General features: G+C 39.8%; 1 protein-coding gene across 18 annotated transcripts in view; it reads left to right on the top strand.

Annotated features, from left to right (window-relative positions):
* Positions 1 to 20,845, top strand: part of UNC79 (unc-79 homolog, NALCN channel complex subunit) — a 278,472-nt gene that overhangs the window by 200,342 nt on the left and 57,285 nt on the right. For 16 of the 18 annotated variants that reach the window (XM_012497970.2, XM_030803527.1, XM_030803532.1 and 13 more), the window contains 6 exons: positions 1,250 to 1,357; positions 4,970 to 5,086; positions 7,653 to 7,736; positions 11,665 to 11,767; positions 14,076 to 14,216; positions 17,125 to 17,163. In XM_012497970.2, coding sequence (XP_012353424.2) covers positions 1,250 to 1,357; positions 4,970 to 5,086; positions 7,653 to 7,736; positions 11,665 to 11,767; positions 14,076 to 14,216; positions 17,125 to 17,163 — 592 coding nt within the window. The remainder of the gene's footprint in view (positions 1 to 1,249; positions 1,358 to 4,969; positions 5,087 to 7,652; positions 7,737 to 11,664; positions 11,768 to 14,075; positions 14,217 to 17,124; positions 17,164 to 20,845) is intronic. The other 2 variants (XM_030803534.1, XM_030803526.1) reach the window with 1 other exon arrangement.

Below are 20,845 nucleotides of genomic sequence, written 5' to 3'. Positions count from 1 at the left end.
ATTAATCTGGCAACCATACCTACTTGAAAGACCTCTGAGAATCAAAAATAGATGCTTTGAAATCAGTGCTCAGAAACCTTTCTCCCAGACCCTCACCTAGGATCTGTTCTATAGTTTAGCAAGTTTAATGATCATCCAATAATAGAATGGCATTTGTTTCCTTAAATTGTATGTTTGTATGAATGTATGAGGTTTGCTCTCTGGCAAGAAAAAACAATTGGCACCATGGCAAGGATGAGACAGAAACACTATTAAGCTTAAGAACTTGAAGCCATTTAGGGTTGACATCCCTGAATTCTAGTACAGTGTAGTCATGGAAGCCCATGGTGGTAACTCCAAGCCAGCAAGATGCTCAGTATATTCACTGCATGGTGCTGCCTAAGACGGCAACAAGTTTGGAAAGAAGCCAGTAAACTTTTCAGCAGGTTTTGAAAAATAATTTGTAGTTACCTAGAATAATACGGGACAGAGTGTTTCCCATATAATAAGACAATATTATATGCAGAAAATATTTCACTTTAAATTCAACATTTGTCAAATAGGAGAGCCAATGACAGTCTGTTTCTTGCTCAACAAATAAAATACAAAATCTGAATTAATCATGCATGTTTATTTTGGGTTGAGTACAGTCCATGCTCCTAAATCACTTAAGGGTTAGTGAAGGTTATGGGCAAGGAAATAGACAATTCGATTATAGTGTGGTAAGTCTGGAGAAGGTTAAAGACAAGGTGCTCTGTAATTACATCAAAAGGGTACCTGATCCAGCATTTTTGTTTGTATATTTTTGTGGAGAGAGGTCGTAGAAGCCTCCCTAAAGGAGGAATTTTCTATATAAATTGAGATGCAAATGATGAGTAGGAAATTGTCAGACAAAGGTGGAGTACCTAGACAGGAGATAGGGATAAACTATTAAGCATATTTAGGTCTTAGATGAAAAGAAATTCAGTACAGAAAGGTTAAGGAATTTGTTTGGGGATATGCATTGTAAGCAGCTGAGCTTTAGCTCTGTAATTTTGCTATCATTAATCTCCAGAAGGCAGATCCATAGGTGCAGAATGTCCCATAGAATCAGCTGTCCCTGGAACATTGTAACCAGTGTGTATGTAATTCCATGTAAGTAATTATTAGGCCCAGAAAGTGTATAAAGATTTGAATGGTTGTAGTAGGCAAGAGGGAAAAGATACAGAAAAGCTTCTTGAACTTGCTTTTAATCAGTGTCCTGAGTTTTAAATAATATTTTTGTTTGTAGATCCTTCTACTAAAGGACTTTCAACTTTGGAAATGCCACGAGAATCTTCATCTGCCCCTACATTAGAAGCAGGTGTGCCGGAAACAAGTAGCCATTCCTCAATATCAAGTAAGATTTCCTCTGCTGATTATCTCATCTGTACATTTATTTTAGAACACTGCTCCCTTGTTTTCAATTTTTCCAATCTTCATATTGTATATATATTTTAATGTTGCATCAGCTTCCTTGGTGACAGTATGTTGTATGTTCTCAGAGACTCTGAGGTGTAGAATGACCCACTTTCATCCATATCTCTAGTGTTTGATAAATCACTATGGTTACTGACTGGCCAAGTATCCTAATTTGTTAAGGAATGATCACTGAATTCCATTATCCAATAAAATAAAAATTGTATAACCTGAACATAAAACACGGAATGGGTTTTGGGGCACATGAAAAGCATTGTCTATGGCGGAATTTTACATGGAACACTTTTATTTAATTTGAATCACCTCCATCACTGACAAAATTTGATCTAGGTTATCGTAAAATAAATGTATGATATATCATATTCCCTAAGTCATGACTGAATTTAGCTCTTTTGGATTGGAGAGTAGAAATGGCACAACATTTTACAGGACCTGTAGGAGGCAAGTATTTTGAAACTGGCTGCTGTCACTGGGTCCTAGATTTTGTCCATGAGAGCTTGAGTTCCACTGAAGTTCCATAAGTTGTGTCCACATGTTTCGGTGGGGTTAATTACGAGACTTTAGCATGAGACATTCTTACCAAGAATCAGAGATATGAACACAGATGCAACTTGTATAAACCTTTGTCATATGTGCTGATAAATGTTGTGTTCCATGTGGATGTTGCCTGAAAAGCTATTTAATAATTTTCATTTGACCATCTTTTGATGATCCTGAAAAAACAGATAAAGATCTTAAATACTGGACTGGTAGTTTGGAACATCATCATCTTCATTGTTCATTCATTCATGCATTCATTCATTCAGCAACTATTTACTAAGTGTCTGCTGGATGCCAGACACTGTGCTTGGCACTGGAGGTCAAAAGTGAATAAATAAAACACCACTTGTTCTCCAGGAGTTTGCAGTCATAATAGTAATTATAGCTACTATCTATTTAACATCTATCATGTGCCAGGCACTGTGCCAAGTGGCTCACATGCATTGTTGTCTGATCCAATTCTTACATCAACACATGCATGATAGATGTTGTTGGCCCCATTTTATAGATTAGGTAATTGAGACCCAGAGAAGCTAAATGACTTGCCTAAAGTCAAATATCTACTAAGTGATAGGGTCAGGAATTGATGCTAGGCCCTTTAGACTTACAAACCCATGTTCATTTTTAGTATACTGTACTTCCTTTAAATAATTCAAATCAGTTGTAATAAGGATTATGGAAATTCTAAGAAATAGTTTCCAAATGACAGTTATTTGCCCTTTTGGTAGCAAAGAAGAATGGCTAGTCCTGAATCTAATTATTCTTCTTTTATTACAAAAATCTGTTTGATCACATGATAAAATGCCAATTTTATGACCACATACTAAAATCATAAAAGTGTATCTTCTCCTAATTTGTATGAGTAATCTTTAATAAAAGATAGTGGGCTGGGTGTGGTGGCTCACGCCTGTAATCCCAGCACTTGGGAAGCTGAGGCAGGAGGATCACTTGAGCCCAGGAATTCGAGACCAGCCTGGGTAACATAGTGAGGCCCCAGTCTCTATAAAAAAAATAAAAATTAGCCAGGCGTGGTGGTGCGCACCTGTAGTCCCAGCTACTGGGGAAGGTAAAGTGGGAGGATCACTCGAGCATGGGAGATGGAGGCTGCAGTGAGCTGTGATCATGCCACTCCACTCCAGCCTGTGCACCCTGTCTCAAAAACAAAAACAAAAACAAGAAATAAAAAGATAGTGAATTAGAGTATAATTTGAAATAGGATTATTAGCTCAGTAGGACTCAAATGCTAGTTAAATATACCATAAAATGAATTTACAAATTACAAATGTTTCATGATCCCAAAGTCATGATTGATCTAGACTTTGGATTTAGCTTAGCACTTCATTAGATTTCCACCTTACTCCTCCTTGCCATTAAAAGCGTGCATTCTATAGCTCTTGGTGGTGTGTTCTTGGAGACATCATGCCTGGTACCTTATGCACTGAGCTAAACATTAAGAGTTTTATTCTCAGGGAATTCTGCTGTCTTTAAAAACACCTGAGAATTGAAGAAATTATTCAATCATCAGAGGTTTAAAATTTTCCTTTGATTGAGTCTTCTAGATGCTGCTAATTTTTAAATTTGTTACATCTTCAAAAAGAATTCTGCTTTTGAATTTTACTTAAAGCTGTGCTTTTCAAGTGAGTCAACATTGTAAGTTTTACCAATCGGCGACAAAAACCAGAGATGTTTAGTATTGGGATGAGCAGTCATTTCCATGAATTTGGTTAATATTGACTTTAAGACACAAGAATTCCCATCACATCCTTCCCTTTTGATCAGTTTATCAGCTGGTTATTTTGTAGCTAAACATGTTGTGACCACCATTAATCAAACAGCATGCTAGTTACATTAAAAATAATGTTATAATTGATTTCACATCACACCAAGTTGCCACCTTGGTGCCATGATTGTGAAACCTGTGTATAACATTGAAGAGTTTCCAGGGGCCATGTGGTCATCCCGGTCTCTACCATCCCTTTCTAGGGCATGTAGTTGATAGCTTCGGTTTCTGAAATTGTTCTTATAACACAGAGAATAACCACAAGTTGTCAAATATACAAGGTATTTGGGGTCATGTAGAAAAGTTGCATCCATGATGCTCTGCCTCTCTCACTGGGCTAGTTGGTAGGGATTGGTCGGACTGCTGGGAATAGGACCAGAGGCGACTGCTTTCCAACTCAGCAATCTACTGGCAAAAGTGTTTTTCATTGTTTTCTGGTTTGGAAATGCTAATAACTTGACATTTCACTGATGGGATATGTTTCAATGCTTAACTTACAGGATAAAAATGTTACCACTTTTTAAAAACAAAGATGTCTACTAGAATATACTTGTGGAATGTTGTTTGATTCACATTTTTCAAACAGTAGGCAGAGGCTCACATGGAGATTGAAAACAGCATTGACTTTGGAGTTGGTATGTTTTGGTTTTAGGACCACCTCAGTTGCTGACTGGTTCCAAGTCATATGATTTCATTTGCTTCAATTTCTCTTTCTAAAAATTGGGGTTGGTATATGTCATCCTACCCTAAAATATACACGCACACACACACACATCGTGTACACACGCACACATACACAAGGACCTCATGGGGCTATGAGGAAGATGGAAATAATGTATGCACAAGCTCTGTTAAAGAAAGTTAAGCCATACATTCAAATTTGTTATTTGTCTTAAATCCTTTTTGAAACATGGCAGAGTATATCATTTTAAAAGTAGATGAAGATAGTCATATTTCATTCAATTATAACTGGGATAAATATTTACAGGTGACAAATCAGTGCTGATGGACACTGTTACCATCTTCACTATGTGAAGCAAGGTATCCAGAACAGCAGAGTACCTTAGTTTTTCATTTGAACAGAAGCATACAATTTACCAAAAATTATGAATAGCAAATGAAGGGTCAATTACAATTCTATATGGATGTGTGGAGCCTTTGTGTGCTGTGCAAATTTATTATTATAATCGTCTCCTAATTTCCTCCATCTAGCTCAGTATAGGCAGATGAAAAGGGGATCCCTGGGAGTTCTGACAATGAGCCAGTTAATGAAGCGGCAGCTGGAGCATCAGTCTAGCGCCCCCCATAACATCAGCAACTGGGACACTGGTGGGTCAAGCTTTTTCTTCTCATTCTACCTCTCGGATTAGCAAATGCTACTTTATGTGTGTCCACTCTGCTCCCTCGCTAAAGAATAGATTTTCTCTCTTATTCTTTGGTTCAGATAATTTTTCAAAACCACCTAAGGTAATTAGTAAGTCTATTTAAACCTCCCAAGTGTTCTAGAGTGACACGCTCTTCCGTTGAGGCTGGCCCAACTCTTGTTCTAAGACCCAGATTCCAGCTATTAGGTTATTGATCTGGGGAGGAGGGAATGGAACTGTGGTTTCATGGTGCAAATAAAAAAGAAAACACACAGCAGATTATCAATATTCTCTGTTGTATAAACTACAAAGTACACCCCAAATGAGGGAATATTTATAGTAATACTAATAGTGATAAAAATTGTCAGCTTAGTGACATCATGATCTGCCAGTAGGTTTGGGAATACGAGTTCTGTGTTTTAGCCAGCAGGGTCACCAGGTTGCAGCCGCACACCCCCATGCTCATGGAACTGCATCTAACCTCAATTTTAAAGTAAGAAATGACTGCCATGACATGTCTATTCTAAACATGATCACTCTGCATTTTCTAAACTTTGTTACCACGTTTTGTATGTGTACTACCTTATCAAACCAGTAGTACAGCCGCAGTCCTCTTTTAAGTGCCTGCCTTTTCTGTTTTTTTTTTCTTCTATAATTAAATGGGTCATTTGAGTTACAAGATTCTATATGTGAAAACACCTTGCAACATGCATGCACCACTAAAATGCAAGGGCTTATTATGGTGATATGCTCTGGGGCCTACCCTTGGATCAGACTCTTTTAGTATTGTGATTAATACTTTCTGGCTGCAGTGATATGAGATTATTTTAATATTCTTCCTGATGACTATGAATTGTAATATCCACAGAAGCAAAATATTGAGATACTTTTATTTTCTTCAAAGCCATAGTATTTATATACATAATTTTACTTGCCCTCATTATTCTTAGAGAGAGAGAGAGAGAGCACTAGTCTAGATAACTAAATACCACACAGCATACCCAATCTCACATTTAACAGATAGTTTCAGCTCTCCTGGACTTTATAAGGGTTCTTTACATTGTAAAGGTTTAGTGTTTTCTCTTCATTTTAGTGATATGTGGTAGTGAGCAGTGAATAGCCAAGAGCCAACAGGCAAGGGAGAGAAGGAGAAAGACTGGACAGCCAACCTCAGGAGTTCACTAGGTTTGAATGAAGTCTTTCTGCCTACACCAAAGAGGACTGTGCTTTCTTCTTTACAGAGATGAAGCTATGTAAGAACTGAGAATGGCAGCTTTTGTTTGATTAGGTCTCTGATAATTAAATGCTGATGTGAGGGCTCTGAAGATGATTTTTACCTTGCTACTGTTTTCTGCAGCAGGTAGCTCAGCCTAAGCTAACCAACCAGTTTAGATTCCGACTACAATGACAACCTACTTCAATGGACACAGTAGTTATAAAAAGGCAAACTGATCTCAATTTTCAGTCCAAATTTTAATCTAAGAAAATCTACATGATGCCAAATAACCCATTTAATGGAATTTTTCACTTTTCAACCAAATTTCAATCTTGTTCATGTCACTCTGGTTTGCCATTTAATACTTCCCATTTATATGCTATCTGAATTTCTTTCCTGAGTTTTCATGGGCCTGTTTTCCATCCTCCAAATTGGTTCTCAAGTCACCAAGTCCTACGAGTGTCATCTCAATATTCTTGTTTTGATTAGCGCCAGGAAAAGTCCTCCTCACATGCGAGCCCAGGGGAGAGTCTGTGACTGTGTAGTACAATGTTAGGTGGCATGTCACCTTAAACTACACATGTAGATTCAGTGACTTGCTGGTCTCCACCAGAACAAATGTGGCCATGTAGGCACACTGAGAAAGGCAGCCTAAAACATGGATCTGATCAGTTCACCTCAGCACACACCAGCTCCACCCTGAGAGCTGCCTCTTCTCCACCCATGCATATGAGAGACCCACCTATTCTCCATCCGTGCATGGCGCCATGACTTACTGCTTTGCCTCATCTTTCATGTGAACAAACATTTTTGAAGCACCATGCCTCCATTTTTGCCCTCTCCCCCTGATTCCTGTTCCCCATCCCTCAGTCCAACGCCTGTCATTTCCTTCTACCAGTTCCACATGTTTACAGTATGACCTTTCTGGCCATTGCCCCAAATGATCACTTATGTACTTACTGATTTGCATAAAACGTTTCTGTCATGGCTATGATATTAGCCTTTCATTTCCTATCTGGAGATATGAGATTTGAACTTTTTTCGGGGGGCAGGATGGGGTGCTTGTCTGGATTTTTTGGGATAGTTTTAGATGCTGTCCTGCTTTTAGTTGCATTTCATAGAACCGAATGGCAGGTTTGTAGTGAAGCCCCAAATAACCCTACCCTGAAATCTGGGATGTGTTCTGTAAATGTTAATAATACATAGTAACAGTGACCAAAAAAATGGCCCCAAGAGATGGTTGGTTAAATTCTTTGTGTTCTAAATGGTGCTAAGATGACCACATCAAAGACTGAAACCCTCTATTTATCCACAGAACAGATACAGCCTGGGAAACGCCAGTGTAACGCGCCAACGTGCCTAAACCCTGAGCTGGAGGGGCAGCCATTGAGGATGAGAGGTTAGTTGAGTCACAGAGTCTCTGGCTGTAAAAGCTGAAGGAGATTGGACATGTCCATCGTTTGGTCACCCAGCAGGTGCAGCCTTTTTCTTAGCAGCTCCATGGAGTGGGGATGACCTTTGCCCAAACACCCCCAGTGGCTGAGAGTGCGTGACATCTCATCTTTGAACATGGCCAATAGTTCTTCCTTATAGTGACTTTCTAACCCTTGTGCACAAAACAAGTCTAGTCTCTTTTATATATATATGAATTTCAAGACGGGGTCTTGTCACCCAGGCTGGAGCGCAGTGGTGCAATCTTGGCTCACTGCAATCTCCTCTGTCTCCTGGGTTCAAGCCATTCTCCTGCCCCAGCCTCCCGAGTAGCTGGGATTACAGGCATGCACCACCACACTCAGATAATTTTTGTACTTTTAGTAGAGATGAGGTTTCACCATGTTGGCCAGGCTAGTCACAAACTCCTGACCTCAGATGATCCACCCGCCTTGGCCTCCCAAAGTGCTGGGATTATAGGCATGAGCCACCTTGCCTGGCCTCTTCTATAATTTTTGGACATTGCTTATTCCCTCAGTCCTTTCTGGACCAGACATTCCTAGGTCCTTCAGCATTCCTCCTCAGACATATCGGTTTTCCATATCATGCCATATCTACTCTTCTGAGCATGGTCCAGCTAATCTGTATTTTTTCTGGAATATTGAGGTCATAGGCTAATAGTTTCTTTCCAGCTCTCTGAAGTATACATTGAAAAGATTCACTTGACTTGATGCTGCTCACAGAAGCAAGCTGAAGGCCAATCTGTGCTAAGGTCAGAATATTCATTTTCAAAATTAATCCCATGAATTTTAACTACCAAAGTAGTTAATTGTTACCTTTGTTCTTTTTTAATTGAGAAGGTAGATTAACCTATCATTGGTAGAAAAACAATACCCAGAAAGAATTATGATCCCATCTCACAACTAGTCTTTTAAATCAAGTAGACCTATTTTTCTAGATCATGTCACTCTTCTAATTTTCCTAAGGAATGAGGAGATATTGATCTCCAGCTTTTGCTCACATTTCTTTGGCAATGAATAGCAGTTTTAGTCCCTGTATTGGATGAGGTAAGATTCTTCTCATCTATGGGGCTAGGAAAAGCTTTGATGAGTAGAAGTAAGGGTGGTTGAACAAATCTTTGGTGCTTCTTCATGATCTGGTGACTCAGTAGCAGCAGAAGTGGAATGAGGTGATGAGAACACTAAGACGCAAAGTCAGTCTCTTTCATAGTGAACTCAAGAGCCCAACAGTACAGCTGGGGGATTGATCCATGCATGCCTTTGAGACAAACACCTTCATAATTTTTCCTGTCCCCAAGGCTCGCAAAGGGACTTTTGTCAAAATCTTCAGCTTCAAAGTTGGGCTCTGGAGATGGGCCCCTCTTCATTCAAGTTTCTGAGAGCCCTCTGTTTCTGCTGCTAGCTCAGTGTAGCGTGCCCTTCAGCTATTCAGAAGGGGAGCCAGTAGTGGAGGTATCAGAAATGTCGGCAGCAACTTGGGGGTGATAGGGACTGTCTTTAACATTGCAGACTTATTGTGACTGAAGTATAACAAAGGTGGCTGAGGTCTGTGGCTTCCTTTTTGCATTTCCCACCTCCTCCTAGTACGTTACTTTTTGTTCCTACTTCAGTAGCAATATTTAGGAATCCATTGATTCAGCCAGTGTTGCCCTATGGGGATCAGTGTCCAATAACTGAACCTGTCTGCTTTTATAGGTGACGGCCATAAATATTGCATCATACATTCCATGCTGTCATATGGAAAAACAGCTTCACAATGCTATTGTCAAAAGCACCTCTTTCTTGGCATTTGTGTTAGGCAATAATTAGTTTGAAACTGCCAGAATGACTTCGAGTGCCTCCCTTTTCTTGACTTTAATTGTGATTACTATATAATAGTAATTGGCAATAATCTTCTGAAAGGCTTGACTCAGAGGTTTTTTAATTAAAAAATCAATTTCTTATGTTTCTAGTTAGTCTATGTACGTATCATCATATATTGTATGGGCTGAATTTTTCCACTTTTAGCACAAGCATTCTGACATCTGGTTGATGTGGTCTGTCAATGTGCAGGAAATGTGGAGTATTGAATTTAAATTTTCTGTGTCTTGGTTTCTTGAAGCAACTTCATGCTGTTTACCGTGCTATTTAATAATCAATTGTGTCTTCATTTATCTTGGACTATTTCTTGCCTTTTCTATTATTAATCAGTGTACATTTATGCTTGTAATACTGTTGCTTCCACTCAAAGTAACATCTTTATGAAACAATTGAAGATCTTTGTGAATGATACACTTACGTATACTTGGGGAAGGATGTTATCTTGGATATAGCTGATAAATATAATAGTAAAATTTGGATTCCCATTTGGGAGCTTAGGAAGTGACATAAAGATATTTTCAGATACTTTCCTTTGCAGTTTGGATTTGCAAACGTTCTGCTTCTTATACTCGTGTAACCTTTGATCAGGCAAAGGAGTCTGTAGAATGGAAGCATCTTGACTTTTCAAAGGCTCAACACCATTTTTTCTTCCTAAAATTCGGATAGAAACACATTGCCCACTTGGCTAGCTTTATGAATATTTTGATTCCTTTAGAAACTCATTGTCTGAATCATTATCTTTCTCCTATTTGAGGAAAGGTCATACTGGGTTTTTGTTTCTTTGTTTGTTTTCTCCCAGCACCAAGATACTAATTCCTTGATGAGAAAGATTATTTAATGACTGTTGGATTTTTCTGCTTTTTTCCTGTTTGAGGAACTTAGAGTTTTAGTTATTACTTTGTAGAACATGGCATTATTCTGGATGATCCCTTTGAGATTCTTCTTGGGATGCCTCATTTTCATGAGACTCTATCTTGCACTAGTGGCTTTCTTAATGGAGAACAGCTTCCTGACTCTCCAGACTGACTTACTCATTCCTGGACCATGTTGCTAAGACTCTTGCTTCAGATTTCTTTGAAGACATCAAACCCCAAAGTTCTAAACACCGTGGTATTGATTGGCTGACATGGAATGAGTCACTGGATGGTTCCTTCAAAAAAACTTGATATTACATTCATAAATACTTCAGTTTGAAAAATGCAAGGCCAGGCACAGTGGCTCACACCTGTAATCCTAGCTCTTTGGGAGGCTGAGGTGCGAGGATCCCTTGAGCCTAGGATCTTGAGACCAGCCCGGGTAACAAAGTGAGACCTTGTGTTTACAAAAAAACTTAAAAATTAGCTAGGCATTGTGGCGTGTGCCTGTAGCCCCAGCCACTTGAGTGGCTGAGGTGGGAGGATTGCTTCAGCCTGGAAGGTTGAGGCTGCAGTGAGCTGTGCTCACGCCACTGCACTCCAACCTGGGTGACAGAGCAAGACCTTCTCACAAACAAACAAACAAACAAACAAACAAACACACTGATATTTCTTAGCTCAAAGATCTTCCATTGCTTAAGTGCATGGAATTCTGGGATCTTACCACCTTCCCATATTAGCAAAACTGTAAAGTTGATCTGTGTTTGTGATTTTAGAAATGCAGTATCGTATGGGCAGTTTCCATTTATGCCTACAAATAAGAATTGTAGCTCTTTTAAGGGTACCCTTGAATAGATTTCCCCCTTTGTCTTTCATCTTTTTCTTTGGACCCTGCTGGCACACCTGAGCTCTTTCTGATTTCTTTCAAAGTCAAGAAGCAAAGAGAGAGAAGTCTAGCTCTTCACTTCAACCAAGCAGAAACAAATCACAATCTTTCTTGACTTCATTTCATGATTGAGGGCTTTCTGCAGTACAATTGGGATGTCCAAGTTGCATTCCTGGGAATGTGGTCTTTGGAGGGTTTCTAAGAGGAGAACCAGGCCTTTCTTGGCCCCTTGAAGCTCATCTGTATTCACTGGTTGTCCCTTTGCTGCTTACCCAGGTGCCACCAAATCCAGCCTGCTATCAGCACCAAGCATAGTCAGTATGTTTGTGCCTGCACCCGAAGAATTCACTGACGAGCAGCCGACGGTGATGACGGACAAGTAAGCTCGCACAGTTATTTTTTTCACCATGTTTACAGAATTTGAGTTTGGTCACCACAGTGGTGAGAAAGTTTCGGAAAAAGCATGCTTTGCTTTTAAGTCATAATTTGTTCTTCCAGTACATTGCCTGGCACAAAGATGCTTGTTCAGTGGGTACGATAAAGAATAACCAAAGCGGTGGATTGCTTGAGCCCAGGAGTTTGAGACTAGCCTGGGCAACATGGCAAAACCCTGTTTCTACTAAAAATACTAAAATTAGCCTGGTATGATGGTGTGTGCCTGTAGTCCCAGCTGCTAGGGAGGCTGAGGTGGGAGGATCACTTGAGCCTGGGAGGTCAAGGCTATGGTGAGCTGTGGTGGTGCCACTACACTCCTGCCTGGGTGATAGAGTGACTGTCTCAAAAGCAAAACAAAACAAAACAAAACACTTGTAAGATTTCAAGTTTAGAGAAATCCCCTTGGACCAGGAAGCCTTCTTGGTAAAAGTGACCTGATTGATAAATTAGGTAGATGATATGGTTTGGCTATGTTCCCACCCAGATCTCACCTTGAATTGTAATAATCCCCATGTGTCAAGGGTGGGGCCAGGTGGAGATAATTGAATCATGGGGGCAGTTTCCCCCATACTGTTCTCATGGCAGTGAATAAGTCTCACGAGATCTGATGGTTTTATGAATGGGAGTTTCCCTACACAAGCTCTCTTGCCTCCTGCCATGTAAGATGTGACTTTGCTCCCCCTTGCCTTCCACCATGATTGTGAGGCCTCCCCAGCCATGTGGAACTGAGAGTCAATTAAACCTCTTTCCTTTATGAATTACCTAGTCTTGGGTATGTCTTTATTAGCAGCATGAGAACAGACTAATACAGTATGCTTTTGATAAAAGGTGAGGAAGGGGCCAGGCACAGTGGCTCATGCCTGTAATCCCAGCACTTTGGGAGGCCGAGGCAGGTGGATCACGAGGTCAGGAGATCGAGACCATCCTGGCTAACATGGTGAAACCCTGTCTCTACTAAAAATACAAAAAAATTAGCTGGGCCTGGTGGTGGGCACCTGTAGTCCCAGCTACTCAGGAGGCTGAGGCAGGAGAATGTTGTGAACCCGGGAGGCGGAGCTTGCAGTGAGCCAAGATTGCGCCACTGCACTCCAGCCTGGGTGACAGAGCAAGACTCCATCTCAAAAAAAAAAAAAAAAAAAAGTGAGGAAGGTAAGGTGGAAGGGGCTGGTGTGAGTATCCCTGTAGCTGGCCATCCATTACTCATTGTAATGACCTGACAACCACGACTGAAGAAGTGGTGATGCCTGTCTTATGCAGCTGCCTTGGAAGGTCCACACAGGTCATTGAGTTGCCCGTGGAGGGCTCTCTCTAGCTCTTCCTTTGGGATTACCCCCCTCCCCAAGTCTTAATCTTTCCTACTTGCCTTTCTGTGCACTCCATTTCTTTTCTTTTTTACTTAGAAATGTGAATCCTGTATTATAAAATGTCAATTTGTAAGAAATTTTTATGCTCTTTCTTTGGCCTATATTTAGGAAGGTTTCAGAAGGAAAGGTCGCAATAGCAGTTGTAGTTCTTGTTTCCCTGCTATTCCCATTAGACTTTCACTTCCCTTTGTAAAACTGCTCACTTTACCAGCTGGCTTTGGTCGAGTTGAATGAAATGGACCCTACATTAGGACACTACAAAGAGCGATAGGTTAGAAGTTACCTAAGAGCGGGTGCCATTGTTTGTGCTTTTACATATGACACTTGGCAGGCCTGGTGAGTTCATAAAACTCATCTGAGTGAGTGATGGAGAAGAGACTCCATTGTCTCCTCAGGCTTTCCAGATGGTTCTGTAGACTTGAGTACCCCGTCTCTTACCCACAAATAGAACATTTTATGAAAGCCTCCATCCATGTCTAAGCATTTTTCATTTTTAACTTCAACAAATGAAAAACAAATCTATTTACTGACTTCCCTCAGCAATAACGTCAAATGCATCAAATCTCTCATCCACAGGCTTCAAACTAATGGCCCAGTTGGTACTCATTCTAAGCGAGAGCAGTCATTTACATGCAGGCCAGATGCTGGGGAATTGAAAGAACATTTTCAGCCATCAGAGGCACCTTCGTGGTCTCTGCCATGTGTGCTGTTTCTGTATCTGTGGTGATGGTGGCACTGGAATCCCCTACTGATTACCAGAGCGGGGCTCCTGATCTCCTTTTGGAGACTTTTACAAGACCTACTAGAAACAGCCATGTGTGTAGTATATTATATCTTGAGACCATGGTTCTTTCTTTCATGGAAAGCATGTCTCTCTTTTCTTTGCAGATGCCATGACTGTGGGGCCATTCTTGAAGAATACGATGAAGAGACACTTGGGCTGGCCATCGTGGTCCTCTCCACATTCATTCACTTAAGCCCAGACCTGGCAGCCCCGCTGCTGCTGGATATCATGCAGTCTGTGGGAAGGTGAATGTCAGCTTCTGTTTTGTTTGGTAGGAAGGTCCTTTATTCAGTCTCTATCTTGAACTAAAAACTACCAGTTCAAAAGTGAAACATTCAGCCACCTTGTAGATACTGGTATTTGTGAGATCAACTCAGACTAGTTTTAAAAACCAAATAGACCCGTCTTTCGACTGAATTCTCCAGCTGCATAGAGTCATGAGTCACAACGTCAGAGCAAAGCTAGAGGCAACTGCACTAAGGAAACCCCATTGTTTGTTACCACTATCACTAGATGAGCTAATGGATGTAACCATGTACACAACTGTCAGCAGTTGATAGTAAGCACTTCATAAGTATTACCTGTTATTATTTCTCTTTACCTGTTTTGAGATGGATTTTCTAGGCATTTGTAATCTCAAGGACACCTCATTTAACTATGAAATTTGGGGCATTGTTGTTTGAGGAGACACATAGTAATTATAGCAGGTTCACATTTCCGACTCAGATAACAGAAGGATGCACACATTTGGGGAACAGGGCTTTCAACCTGACTGAGAGATTACACTTAGCTGCTTTGAGGGTGTTCATGCTAAGAAAATTCTATTTAGTAGATAGGACATTAGAAGATAAATGATATATTTCATGGATATGAAGAAAGCTCAAATTCAATAACAAACTATAGTCTTAGCATGCACAACTTATAGGAGAGGGTTGAATTAAACTCCGCATGAACGTACTAACGTTTCCAATCTGTGCTAACAGCGCCAGGTGCTTTAGGCTGCAGGTGTTAGACAGAGCTCTTACCCTCAGGTACTTTGGGCTTAGTTGCTATGACAGTTACTGTGGACTCATTGACTAGCCATACAAGATAGGGTGTGATTAAATGCTGTAATGAGTGGAATGAGAGAGAGCTAAGTGCTAGAGAAGATTAGTATAGGAAAGATTTCTTAAAGTTTATAAGGAGGAGGTAGCACAAGAACTGGATTCTGCAAATTCTTGGCATTTGAGGGAAGGAAAGAATGAATCTTAATGTTGCTAAAATTTAATATTTTTTAAAAACTAAAAATGCTGACTTCAAGTTGAAGACAAATAGGAAAGCATTATAAACTCCTCAACCCCAAAAGTGTATGGCTTTCTTATCCTCCCTCCCTCCAGTTTTTTTGGTAGTGTCCTTAGGAGTCACATGGACAGAGATTGTATAAAGGTAAGTGTGACCATTGCATCTTGAGACTTCAAAATAGCCCATGTGCCAAGTAAGGGATGGATATGGGGATATGGAGAGATAAGAAAAGATGAATTACTTCATTTAAGCCCTTGAATTTGACCTAGTCATAGTAATTGCAGAATAAATGTTGTGTCAGCTATCAGCAATACTTGGGGAGTTGAGAGCTTTTATTAATACCAGGTCATAATTTCTACTATCAATACTTCTTAGTTTCAGAATGGGTAGAATTATTGTTCTGGTCTCTTATCATCTCTTTGAAACAGATGATCTAAGTTGTCATAGCTATTTAGAGGGGTTTGTTTCAGTTTTTGTTTGTTTGTTTATTTTAACATAAGTGAGAACAATATATGTTCAAACATTGCCAACTGTTAGGATGGAAACACATGAGCTTTGAAGAAAAGCAAGGGAAAACCTGTAGCAGATACATTTTTACATATTTACATACACATATATTTAAATCTCTACCTCCTTTGGGTAGACTAGCAAGAGACAGGGAGTACATTTAGTGCAAGCTGCCACAATTCTTAGCAACCTAAGCCTAATCACCAAAGCTACCAAGAAAACAGATTCAACTGTCAGCTAATTCAGGGCTTCCTGGCATGCCTCACTTCATCACGAAGAACAGATGAGGTCATGTGGTTTTACAAACACGTTGTTTATTTGTGCTAATTATGACCATGGGGACCATTCCCAGCAATTCCAAGAGTTTGTAAGCTCAGCATAACCCTTTCATGGATCACCCAGGCTTTTCCATATGATATCATACTTTGCTGTCTGCTTGGATACCTCTTAAATGATCCCTTTCTGTAGGTACAGCCTTTAAAATCTCATTTGCTGCACCATTAATTATTGTTCCTGTTTAGTTTACTTGTCAATATTTATCTATTTGTTGTAGTGGCATTAGCATGAGAAGGTCTGTAAACAACACAGCTGGGAATGGTGTCTGGTGTTAGTGGTTGCTGGACCCCCTATTCCTCTCTAAGTGGGGTCTTGGCTCAGCTCACTCTTACACCTGTAGTTCTAATCAAGTAAATAAATTTGCAACATTCTCCTTATCTGTTTCTTCAGTATCTTACTGATCCAGACATGTTCTTCTAAACCCATCAGTGTAGTCCATTCTCTTTCTGTATGATGACATATAGAATATTTCCACACATACAGAACCGTATAATTATACTTTTCTGGAAATTACATGCTCCATATTGTTTACTTAACCAATACATTTCTCTTCTCAATGTAACATTTCCTTTCTCCTCATTTCAACCCAACAGCTGACAAATATTCATGTTATCTATTTTATTATCTTATGGAGGCTTTTACCGTTTGTGGTTTGTTTATAGTTAGGTTTCAGAGGTTATATACATAGAAATGAATTTTGAGTTGAGTTAATATGGAGAGAGGCTGGGTCAAATGTTGTTGTGATAACTGTCTGACCTGGCTGCAGGCACCATTTTGTAGAAAACCAACTTTAACTGCAAGTGTTTCAGTGAAAATATCTAACTTGACATAGCAGGTCTCAAGGACTAGGTCAAGTTTAACTCTAGAGACTGACCACTGAGTGGGCCCTCTGTGCTGTCAAGGGAATTGTCAACATTATACATGTCTCCTCATCTAAACTGGAAACAGAACAGGTCCTCCCACAATATTAATGCATTTCATCATGGAAAGCTAAGATATTTGTGTGACTCTCTTTACTTTATTTCCTAGATTGGCATCCAGTACTACCTTTTCTAATCAAGCAGAAAGGTAAGGTCCTAAAGGGAGCCCAGATCTTACTTTCTTTTCTCCTCTGTGCATGTTCATCCCATTTCTAAAACACCAGCATGGGGCTGGGTGCAGTGGCTCGCGTCTGTAATCTCAGCACTTTGGGAGGCCAGGGTGGGAGGATCCCTTGAGCCCAGGAGTTCAATACCAGCCTGGGCAACATAGCAAGACCCTGTCTCAGTTAAAAATAAAAATAAAAAAAAAATACCAGCTTGTGCACCACGGAAGGAATATTGTTAGGCTCCAGTTGCAGCTCTAGAGAGTGCTAGTTATTCATTTTCTGTTTATGCCTTCATTCATTCATTCATTCATTCACTCACTCATTATAGCCAACAAATACTTTTAAGCCCACCCTGTGCTGAACACTTAGGCCTTCACTGGGGGCAAAACTGACATGATTGCTGCCCTCATGGGTCTTATAGTCTATCCGTGAAGCCAATATGAATAAAATATTTGCACAAATTTATAACTGTAAAGTGTCCTAAGTGCTATGAAGAAAAAGTACAGAGAGACTTATATAACAGTAATTCATTCAACGAGTATTTATGTATGGAGTGACTACTAGTTATTGAGGTTATAGTAACTATAACAAAACATCAAATCCTGGCTCTCAGGGAACTTACATTCTACTTGAGGAGGGAGAAAATAAGCAAATTAACCAACAGGAAAACTGACTATGTAATTTAATATCATTTAGTGCTAAATGCTACGAAAATGAATCAAGCAAGTCTGGGAGATAGAGAGTGCCCGGAGCTGGTAGTTTAGATATAATGGTCAAGGACAGCCTTTTTGAGGAGGTAGTATTTGAACAAAACCTGAATAAAGTGAGAGAGTGATCCATGCAGTAATTTATAGAAATAACATTCCAGGCAGAGGGAGCAGCAAATTCGAAGTCTCTAAGTCAGGAAAATGCCTCATATATTTAGAAAACAGACTAATGTGGCTGGAGCAGGTTGAGTATGAAAAAGAGTGGGAGGAGATGAGAGGGAAGAGGCAGTGCGAGCCAGGCCAAGTAGAACCCTGCAGGTCATTTTAAGGATGCAGCAGGGAGCCACTGGAGTGAGGCGCAATGTGCTTTAACCTGCTGTATTAGTCCACTTTCACACTGCTGATAATGACATACCTGAGACTGGATAATTTATAAAAGAAAGTGGTTTAATTGACTCACAGTTCCACATGGCTGGGGAGGCCTCACAATCATGGTGGAAGACGAAGGAAGAGCAAAGGGACGTCTTACATGGCAGCCAGCACAGAGAGAGCTTGTGCAGGGGAACTCCCTTTTATAAAAGCATCAGATCTCATGAGACTTATTCACTACCACAAGGACAGTAAGAGGAAAACCACCCCTATGATTCAGTTATCTCCCACTGTGCCCCTCCCACAACATGTGGGAATTATGGGAGCTACAATTCAAAATGAGATTTGGGTGGGGACACAGGCAAACCGTATCACCTGCTTTGAAGGATCACTGCCTAGTTACTGATCAAGGGGCATGAAATTTTAGTCAAGTCGGATGAATGAGCTCTGAAGATCGCTGTACAGCATTGCATCTACAGTCAACAGTAATGTATTGTACACAAACATTTGTTAAGAGGATAGTTCTCATGTTAAGTGTTCTTGCACAATAAAGTAAATCTTTTTAAGGGAAAAGAAATTGTAGGGATCCCTCTGGCTTCTCTGTTGAAAATAGGTTATGGGGAAGGGGTAAAAATGGAAGCAGGGAACCAGTTCGGAGACCATGTTAGTGCTGCAGGTGAGAGGTTAGTGGTTTGGTCTAAAGTGGTGAGAGGCAGCCACATTAAGGATATATTTAGGAAATATTTTGAAGTAGAGCCAACAGAATTTGCTGATAGATTGGATGTTGGGTGTGAGAGAAAGAGATGAGGCAAGAATGACTCCCAGGTTTTGGTCTAAACAACTGGGTGGGCGGGTGTGGCATTTGCTGAGATGAGCAAGCCTGGATGAGAGCTGATGGTGTGAGTGGGTGTAACAGGTGGTCCCAGTCTGGTCTTGGTAGTGGTAGAGGAGGGGAGAATGAGGGAAGGGCTTCCCTTAAGAAGTGATGTTTAAACTAAGATCTGAAAAAATGAGTTTAACCTAATTATGCACATGGTTATGGAAAGAGCATGGTAAAAACAGTGTGTAGGAGGAACTATGAAAAAGCCAATATAACCACAGCACAGAGATGCAAGCACTTGCTGAGTTAGACTTACCAGATTGTGCATGACTTATAAACCACATTAAATATTTTGGACTTCCTTCTAGCAGCAGTGGGAAGACAGTGAAGGATTTGTAAGCAGCAAGGTGTGTGTGTGCGTGCATGTGTATAGCATGTAGAAAGGCTACTTTGACTGCAGTGGGGAGAAAGAACCAGAAGAGGGCAGGAACGGATGCTGTGTGTGACTTTGGCCGCACTGATGTCTCTGCCTTAGCTTCCTCATCTGTAAAAGAGAGATACTAATATATGTCTTCTTGTGCCTCAGGGATATTTTCTGTGGACCCAAATGATAGAGTGTATATGATAGCATAACTGTAGCAGGTCCTACAAACATAAGATGATATTATTGTTGACATTGCATTTCTATAACTTATTTTAGGGATGTTTGCTTTTCTTTCTTATGCTCTATTCGATGAATGGCTTTTTAAAAAACTTATTTTCTTAACTTTTTATGAAAGATTTTAAACGTACTGCAAAGTTGAAAGAATTATACAGTGAACTCTCATATACCTATCACCTAGATTTTAAAACAAATATTTTATTTTCTTTATAATGCATCCAACCATCTATCTATCCATCAATTCATTTTTTTGGATGTATTTCAGAGTAAGTTTCAGATATTAGAATATATTTTCCCCTACATACTTCAGCAAAGTTAGCATTAACTCAAGTTCAATTTTTGTATACAGTTGTTTCTTTTTTCCTCCAGCTTTATTGAGGTATAATTGAGAAATAAAAATTATATATATTTAAGATAGAAATGTGATCTTTTGATAGATGTGTACATTGTGAAATGATTACCACAATCAAGCTAATGAACATATCCATCACCTCATGTAGTTATCTTTGTATTTTTTGGTGAAAACATTTGAAATCTACTCTCTCAGCAAATTTCAGTATATGATACATTGTTGTTAACTATACTCACCATATTGTACATTGACTATGGTTGTTTCTTTTGTAAAATTTACATAAAAGGAAGTACACAAATCTTAAGTGTTTATTCCTTGAGTTTTGTCAAATGCATATGACTGTGTAACCCAAACCCCTGTAAAGATAGAGAACATTACCATTATTCCCAGAACGTTCTCTCGTGCACGTTTCCAGCTAATCTCTACCCCCACAGAGGCAAACACTGTTGTGATATTTTTCCACATGGGTTGATTTTGCGCATTCTAGACTTCATGTCAATGGAATCCTACTGTATGTGCTCTTTTGTGTCCAACTTCTGTTACTCAGCATGATGTTTTTGAGATTTATCCATGTTGCTGCTTTTTTATCAGGAGTTTGTTTCTTTTTCAAGGCTGAATTGTATCCCATAATTTGCTTTTTAGTTTTCTTATTGAAGGACTTCTAGGTGTTTTCAGTTTGGGGCTATAAAAAAAATAGAGCTATTTTGAACATTCTTATAAAAGCCCTTTTTAAAACAAGTGTTTTTATTTCTCT

Source organism: Nomascus leucogenys, chromosome 22a (assembly GCF_006542625.1).
Source record: "Nomascus leucogenys isolate Asia chromosome 22a, Asia_NLE_v1, whole genome shotgun sequence".
Lineage (NCBI taxonomy): Eukaryota > Metazoa > Chordata > Mammalia > Primates > Hylobatidae > Nomascus > Nomascus leucogenys.
The sequence above is the reverse complement of the archived record's forward strand: the minus strand, read 5'-3'. Positions and strand labels throughout refer to the sequence as shown.